An 8,604-nucleotide genomic window follows, 5' to 3' on the forward strand; every position below is an offset into this window, starting at 1 on the left:
GACCAGCAACTCAGCGACGGCAGCACATGGGGCCATGGTGTGCTGCTGATGCAGCCGGCTGCTACTGGCGCTAGCGATGGGGGTGGCCTCGTGCGCCCGACCAGCGAGCTGGTGAGTTTCTTGGAGGGCGTCTGCCGACTCGTTCCCCGTGTCTCAACGGCGCCAGCCACTGGCCTGGCGGTGTTTTTGCACGACGCGCTTGATCTTGTGCGGCTTATTGCTGGGGTCCACGATGCCGGCGAGGTGCCCGGCGACAAGATGCGCAGCTGGAAGCACTTCATGGCACTGATCCGCAATGAGGGGGGCTGGGCGCTGAGGATTGTCGAGCGCGCAGCAGTTCTGATCCAGAGGCAGTGGTACTGGGATGCGCAGCAAGGCAGCCAGCATGCGCTCGAGGCACTGCGCAATCCGCAGGCAAGCGCGTATAAGCGGCCACGGCTCCCGGCAGGTCTCGGAGCGCCGCTGGTTCCGACGGTGCTGCCATTCCACACCTTCACGTATCCGCTTGATGCCCGCGAGGTGCGACTGATTTCGCACCGCAACGCGCTTCGCCTGTCGTTTACGACGCTGGGCGGCGGCGCGCCTTGGCTGCCGGGCCATGTGTATCCGCCGCCGCCGCCGCCTGACCCCCAGATCAACATTGGCTATGTGTCGTCGGACTTCAACAACCACCCTCTGTCGCATCTGATGCAGTCGGTCTTTGGAATGCACGACAGACAGCGGTTCCGCGTGTTCTGTTATGCAACGACGCCGCCCGATGGCACCGTGCATCGGCAGAAGATCGAGCAGGAGGCCGACGTGTTTGTGAACTGCGCGGCGTGGTCAACGCAGCGCATTGTTGACCAGATCGCAAGCGACAAGATTCACATCCTTGTCAATCTGAACGGATACACCAAGGGGGCGCGCAACGAGATCTTTGCTGCTCGGCCAGCGCCGGTTCTTGTTGCGTTCATGGGCTTTGCCGGAACCCTGGGGGCTGGGTGGTGCGACTATGTGGTCACGGATCCGATTGTGTGCCCACCGTGGACTGTGCGGTGCGAGGTGCGTGCCGAGCGGGAGCGCAGAGCCCTTGCCGCTGCTGGGGGTAAGAGCAGGATGCTGTCGAGCAGGCCGGCAAGGCAGCCCGAGATGCAGGAGAAAGGCCGCGAGCACTACAGCTGGAGCCAGCGCAATGGCTCGCGTAGTGGCGACAATGGCGATGGCGACGACACTGACGACATCACCAGCCAGGACCGTGCCAGGCGCGTGCATGAGTGGATGGGTGATGTGCGCTGGGACTTTGGCGAGATCGACCCCGAAGAGGTTGACGAGACGGATCTGCAGGGTGCCTGCGTGAATGTTTCTGCTGAGCACAATCAGGTCAGCTCTGCGGGGGCTGGTGGGGCGGCTGGCGCGCAGTTCAACTACGTCGATACCGTGGCCGACGAGCAGCTCGACGAGGCCGGCGCGGACAACTGGGTATACACGGAGAAGATGATATACATGCCGCACACATACTTTGTCAACGACCACCGGCAAGGATTCCGTGAGGACGAGGAGCTGCGTGAGCTGCAAACGCCCGAGGCTCTGTGGATGGCCGAGCAGGATGCGCGGTACCGGATGCGCAGCGAGCTGTTTCCGGCGCTGGGCGACGACGTGTTTATCTTTGCCAACTTCAACCAGCTCTACAAGATCGACCCGACGCTGTTCCGCATGTGGCTGCGGATCCTGGAGCGGGCGCCAAAGTCGATTCTATGGCTGCTGCGCTTTCCGGCAGCAGGCGAGCAGCACCTGCACCGCGTGGCAGTCGAGTGGGCGGGCGAGGAGGTTGCGCGGCGGGTCGTCTTCACCGATGTTGCACCCAAGCACATGCACATCAAACGCGGGCGCGTGGCCGATGCGTTCCTGGACACGCCCGAGTGCAATGCCCACACCACGGCTGTCGACATTCTGTGGAGCGGCACGCCGGTGCTAACGTGGCCGCGACACGAGCACAAGCTGTGCTCCCGCGTAGCAGCGTCTGTCGCCTGTGCCACCGGCCATGGCCAGCACATGGTGGTCCACAGCGCCGACGAGTACGTGGACCGGGCTGTCGAGTGGGCGACGCGGGCCTCGCACGAGTACACCTATGACCGGCCGAGACACTACGATCCGAAGGCCATCCTGAAGCCAGACCCGCAGACTGGGTACGTCAAGCACCTGCTGTGCCGCGGACCAGCCATGGACCTGCGCTACCAGCTGTTTATGACGCGCGATGCGTCGCGCCTGTTTGATACGCTGCGGTGGACGCGCAACCTGGAGCGCGGCCTGGAGGAGGCGTGGCGGCGCTGGGTCACTGGTGAGGACGAGGTAGGCGAGCCTGCCTATACCGGCGAGAGCAACGGCACTGAGTCTGGTATGGAGCATTCGATGATATCCATGGACATTGACGACCAGCACCAGCACCAGCACCACCAACACATGCTTTCCGACCGCAAGGACGCGGCTGTACTGTGCAAGTCTGACCAGCGCAAACTGCGGTGGGCCAAGCGCATCGAGCGCCAGATTGAAGCGGCGTCAGCGGGCGGGCAGCCCAGCGCCGTGTACTCGCCCCGCGGGCGCAGCATCTGGGTGCTCGACGAGGACGACGCCATGCCATCGCATTCGTGGCTGCACAGGATGATGACATGGTGAGCGAGTCCGCTCCATTATAGCCCACCCCCAGTCCCTTTTTCGTGCCTTTCTTTCAAACTGAGATGCCTAGCCCTTTTGCGCATTGCCGGTGCCACTGCACTGGGCACGGCTGTTCTGTGGGCTGTTCCAATGGCGGAGCAGACAGGTGTGCCTGTGGTGCCACGGCGCGTGTCTGGGTCTCCGCGTAAGCACATGGCAAGTCGGTTTCTATTTTAGGCTCGTCGCCGGCGAGCATGGGGGGCGTGCCAAAAGAGCTCGCCAAGAGTCCTCCAAGAATTCAGTTGCAATGGATCCGCCATCATGGGTCGCCCTGTCTTAGGAAGGCACTGCGATGTTTCACGGATTCATTAAGACCAGGCCATGGTGTGCATTGTTAGCTAATAGACGCGAATCACGTGTCCGAACTCGGAACAGGGATCAGTCTGCGCCAGTAGGGCAGCCACCTCCCTTCCCTCTGCGACTGCCTTCTCCCTCCTGCCTTGCACTAGCGTCGACATTTTTTAAACTACACGCCATTTTCCGCTATTAGTCTCTTTTACGACCTGCGTTTTTCAGTACTCTCTTTGCGAAACATACACACGCTGCTATTGCCCGGAAGAAGAGCAGGCAAATACACTTGGCGGCTTTTTTGTGCGACATTTCCTTCTGCTACCTTCTCATTTCGTGGCAGCCGACGCAGGGAGAACGCGTTATTGGCATACAGAGCTCGGTGCAGCCCGCCAGAGGGACACTGAAACGGGTAAGTCCATCGAAAAACGCGCCTGCCCTGGATCGTGCACCGCATGGCGGATGGAGGAGGCGACGGAAGGGGCAGACCGGAGCTGTCTGGCAGCCAGCTTGGCGGCACCTGAACCTGGGGTGGGCGTGTCTCTCCGCCCATGCGGGCCGAATCCCACGCGTGGCAGGCGGGCATTCCTGCTTGGCCCGATATTTTCCGCCAAAATAGCCTTTGGCCGGCTGCACGTTTTGTTTCAAGGGCAGACGCTGTTTGTGTACACAGGGATTTCGCTATTGCCCTGTTGTTTTTGTGCCAGCCCATCTCGCCCTCTCCTCCCCGGACCGTCTGATTGATGGTCTCCCTAAAAAGGAGCATTACGTCGCTTTTTCTTCGTTTCAGCAAAACACGGTGGCCCGCGGTCGGGATTTGCAAGCTTCTTGCTTTCAGCAATGTGCCTTTCCTGCTAGGGCAATATGCGTGGTTGATGTATGTGCGCGACTGGGCGTGGGTGGGGTTTTTTGTCTTTTGGAGAGCAATGCGGCTGTCTGGATCGGCCCGCGTTCTGGGCGAAAGAGAGTGCGTTTTCTTACCGGCCCATGCCGACGTTTATTATGAAAAATCCTGCCTGCGCGCTGTTTTTTTTGGCTGCGAGCAGTGACGCCCAGCTTTCTGATGCCGATTTTTCTGCTCTTGTTGTGATTTCGAGGCACATACGACAGGATCGGCGTGCGTCGTGCATTGGGTGGGGGAGGAGAGCCCAGCTGCTCGCTTTGCAGAAGGAAAACAACAAACCACTCGCATCTTGGTTCTGCGTCCTTGCACCTTTTTCCCACTCTTGTATTATTTGTATATCTCGCACAGCGCTCTTGTCTCCCTCCCTTCCATCCCACACCTCATATCAGCGGTCGCAGGGAGCCTCATATTGTAAATATCAAATCCCACCCCTTGCGGCATACTGGCAAAATGGCCTGGCGCTATCGCCTAATTGTTATCCTCGATTATTTTGCGTGTCGCTTTTTTTCGCGACAAGGCGAAATTTCTATACCGCCCCTTCGTGCAGCATTGTTTGATGACAATGATGTGAATGGCAGCAGCGGTTCTGGCCGCCGTGTGGAGAGACGCGGCACGGGCAGCACAGACACAAGCAGGGGGGACGACGAGGAGCCGGCTGGTGGACCCACCCTGATACACCGCTCGGTGCTTCCTATTGTTGGCTAAATACCTGCCGATTGTTTATTCAGTTTTGGTCTTCAGGCAGGCTCTTTCTGGTTGCCTGGCCTGCTGTATTTTTAGAAAGCGCCATGATGTGTCCGCTCCCTCGCACGCTTTTTTCCCTTTGCTCTTTCCCTTCCGCCCTCCGTACTTGATTTTCAGTCTAATACTGCTGCATATGCCTCAAACTAACCGCCGCAGCACATACCTGACAGCTATAGGCTCGACACGGGAGGTCGCTCAGCGCAGACTTTTTACACGACACTTTCCGAAGCAGTTGCTGTGCGGCTGGGACCAACAGCATCAACCACCACATTTTCATCCACCACAACAACAGAAAACAGTGCACCCCTACTGCATAGCAAACAGCCGCAGCGACGACTCCTGCAGCAACTCTTGCATATCGTTCCGCAGAGACACAGCAACAAAGCATCATCTCTGATGATGGAGAGCAAAATACAAGGCAATCAAGCACATTGGCGAAGGGGCGTTCAGCTCAGTGATTCTGGCGCCTCAACATGGAAACCGGCGAAAAGGTGGCAATTAAGAAGATGAAGAAGCGGCGGTGGAAGGACACCGGCAGCGCAGGCCGAAATTGGCGCGCTGAAAAAGCTTGACCACGACAACATCATCCAGCTGCTGGAACGTGTTCCGCGAAGACTACCGGTCATTCCTGGTCTTTGAGTGCATGGACTGCGACCTCAACGAGCTGGTCAACTCGCGCAAGGGCCGGAAGCTACCCGAGACAGTCATCCTGGACATCACATACCAGGTGCTCAATGGGCTGGCGTTTATTCACGAGAACGATCTGTTCCACCGCGACATCAAGCCCGAGAACGTGCTGATTCGCCGGCGCATCACGCCTGCATCGGGTCCTGGCGGCAGTTCGACGATTGTGGTTGAGGCCAAGATTGCTGACTTTGGACTCGTGCATGACATGGACTTTTCGCGCCCGCTGACCGACTACATCAGCACACGGTGGTATCGCGCGCCCGAGGTGCTGCTGAACTGCAATAACTACTCGACGCCTATCGACGTGTGGGCCGTGGGCACCATTGTCGCTGAGCTGGCGATGCTACGGCCACTGTTCCCTGGCAGCAACCAGATTGACCAGCTGCGGCGGATCTTCGAGGTTCTCGGTACGCCCAAGATCTCTGTGCCGGCAGCGACAGACAAGGATAGCAAAAGCACAGGACCCGAGCTCATCGGCTACCGGCTCATGGTACGAGGGCGCTGTGCATGCCCGCAAGCTCGGCATTGCGTTTATTCCGAGTAACCGCAAGCCTATGCCCTCAGTGATGCCCGATGTGCCAGATTACCTGGTCCAAGCTCGTTGATTTCATCCTGGTGCTTAATCCCAACGACAGACCGACTGCTACCGACGCTCTGCAGCTGGTTTCGCATATGCTCGATCACTCGCTTGGCCAGCAGCAGCAACACCAGTACCAACAGCAGAAACAGACACAGAAGCCATCACCTTCCAAGCAATTGTCGGCTCGTGTGGTGCAAGAGCATGGTCATTCCGCCGTTTAAGAAAAAGACACTACCGGCCGTGCCCACAGAAGCCAGCAAACCTAGCACAGTGGTATCGTCTGCCTGCTAGCGCGATGCCAGACCCTGTGCGGGCGTCGCCGGCTGGCGGCTCTCGCCATGTACCAGCCAGTGCTGCGCCGTCCCATTCGCCAAACGTTCTTGACTCGCCCACAACGCGAACCGTCCCTGATTCGCCATGCGCGGACCTACCAGCGTTCAAAAGCCATCAGCCAGCAGTGAATGACGGGCGGGTCCAGTTTTACGCCGATGCAGATGTTTGCCAAGGAGCAGGAGCACCACCAGGCCATTCTCAATTCGTTGAGCCGGACTCTGGCGAAATGAGCAGCAGCCGTCATCAGCAACACCAACAGCTGTAAGCGCACCAGGCGCCAAGCCAGAGACCCCTGCGGTAGCGTCCATCGCGGCCGTCGGTCGAGGTCCAGCATTACGGCGCAGATTCCAGAAGGAGCCGATGATTGACCCGCGCGCCGACCTGTCGGATCTGGTGCGCTCAGACCAAACCGAGTCAGGACGATGACTACGCCGACGAGATCCAGCAGGTGATGCGCAAGCGGTCGGCCAAGGTCGAGAGTGCAGCGTCTGTGGCCGACTGCATTGTAACCGCTGATGCGTGTTTCGACGGCCTGTGTCGACCAGCGTGCCGGCGCCGCGGATGGTGCCTCGGTCCAACATCAACAGCCAGAGCTTTGGCGACGAGGAGATTGACGAGGCTGTCATGCGGACGAAGCAGATCAGCGCAACATTCAACCCGCGCGTGTCTCTGGCCGACGGCCCCGACCAGCGACGTGTCGATGGGCGACAGCGACGACATCGAGGACTTTCTGTTTGATGATAACGCCAGCCCGCAGTCCAACCAGCTCAGCTTCTCCCTATCGGACCGCCGCATGTCTGAGGACATTTATCACCGCGAGTCGTCCGACAGCTACTGGTCCAGCGAGCAGCAGCATCCGGCACAGGTGCCTGTGAGCAGCGCCATGGCCGGTAGACGCTCAAGCGCAGCGCGCATGCGGTCACACACCATGTCGTCGCTGAGCAGCATCGAGAGTCTCAACACCCAAGCGATGGATGTGTCGCCGCCGGCGAGCAGCCGCGAGTATTTGAGCCAGACTGCTTCATCGATGGCAAGAGGCAGCATAGATGCGGCTGAAGCAGAGGCGTCGCAGCGGTCATCGGCCTACAGCAACTGGGTGTCTAACCAGGCAATTATTGGCGAGCAGTCGTTGCTGAGCCAGCTGGCACACGAGGAGCTCAAACGCACCAGTGCTGCCCTGGGTCTGAATGAGAAGAGACAGGCGGCAGGCGAAGGTTCAGCGATTCAGCAGGCCAGCGCTTCCTCATCGGGGAAGATGGCTGATGATGACGGACAGCTGCCGCCGCCGGATGGTAATGGCAGCATCGGCAGCGTTGGCGAGCGGTCGTCCGGGATTCTGGAGTTTGTCAGCTCTTCGGTCTCGCAGACACGTGTCATACCGAGGCTGGTCAAGATCAACCAAACGTCGGCCAGACCGCCTGTGCCGCAAAGGACATCGTCCACTCCGCCTGTGCTACTGCCGCCCGCTGTGGTCACGTCTCTGCCAACCCAGCCCACGGATCCGTCGCAGGGCTCCCCCGTGGCCCTGGCCATGTCGCCCACTGGCAGCCTAGGCTCGAGCAAGTCGTCGAGTGGCAAATTCAAGATAGCGATGCCTTCTCCGCGCAAGCTCAAGCTGCGTGGATCCAAACCGGAGAATGTCCGTCAGGAACCGTCTGCTGCAGATGTGCCGGCGAAGAGTGCACCAGAGATTCAGGAGCACAAACCGACGCCGCCGCCGGTGCCGCCCAAGGAGAGGTTTATGCAGGGGCTACGGCGCAAGAGCAGCATGGGAAGCCCACTGATCAAACGTGCGCTGAGCTTGAAGAAGCGATCCAACAAGGACCTCAACAACGACGATGACGACCAAAAGCCCAATCGTCGTGGAAAGGGCGAGCGCAGGAGCAAGCGTAACAGCGTTCCGCAGCCACCTCAGCTGTTGGTGTCACCGCCCAAACTGGAGGATGTGACTCTTTCACGGTCTGTGCTGCCGATGCCTCTCAGCAACGGTCTGTCGATCGACCTGAGCTTCGATATACGCCTGGATGGCACTGGCTCTGTTGCCTCCGAGCCTAGTCCGCCCGCCGTGCCAGCCAAGGACACGCGCAGCTCGGTGTCTCTTCGCAGCGAGCAACACAAGCAGCGGAATTCGCCTAACCCCTCAGAAGACATCCCTCTCGCTGCTGAGCTTGGAGTTTCGGGCGTCTTCACGCGCACCGGCCTTACTCTGGTAGCAGCAGCAGCAGCAGCCTGGCTAGCGCTAAGCAGGAGTGGCTGTCAAACACTCACAAGCTGCGCCAGCGGATCGGCGAGCGCGGCGTCAATCGCACTAGCGGTGAGGTCAAGGACGGTCTGGTTGCCTCTGCACTCACACCCGTAGCGCGCAAGCGCGCAGTGC

The 8,604-nt window shown here is 59.6% G+C and overlaps 2 protein-coding genes across 2 annotated transcripts; one reads left to right on the forward strand and one right to left on the reverse strand.

Moving 5' to 3' along the window:
• Positions 1–3,037: 3,037 nt before the first annotated feature.
• On the reverse strand, positions 3,038–3,850 carry DL89DRAFT_63015 (uncharacterized protein). Its single transcript, XM_040891897.1, has one exon. It carries the CDS (start codon positions 3,743–3,745, stop codon positions 3,188–3,190), a length of 558 nt encoding a protein of 185 aa, XP_040739091.1. The 5' UTR covers positions 3,746–3,850; the 3' UTR covers positions 3,038–3,187.
• A 1,402-nt stretch (positions 3,851–5,252) lies between these two features.
• Positions 5,253–5,858, forward strand: DL89DRAFT_230369 (Pkinase-domain-containing protein; the record flags this gene model as incomplete). Its single annotated transcript, XM_040884900.1, has 1 exon — positions 5,253–5,858. A coding segment is annotated over one exon (606 nt), but the record flags the coding sequence as incomplete, so codon positions are not given.
• Between the last annotated feature and the right edge of the window lie 2,746 nt (positions 5,859–8,604).

Source organism: Linderina pennispora (assembly GCF_002104995.1).
Source record: "Linderina pennispora strain ATCC 12442 chromosome Unknown DL89scaffold_145, whole genome shotgun sequence".
Classification (NCBI taxonomy): domain Eukaryota; kingdom Fungi; phylum Kickxellomycota; class Kickxellomycetes; order Kickxellales; family Kickxellaceae; genus Linderina; species Linderina pennispora.

Bases quoted from the DNA above. Each gene is read 5' to 3' on its own strand.
- DL89DRAFT_63015 (XM_040891897.1), bottom strand. From the start codon at position 3,745: ATGCTCCTTTTTAGGGAGACCATCAATCAGACGGTCCGGGGAGGAGAG.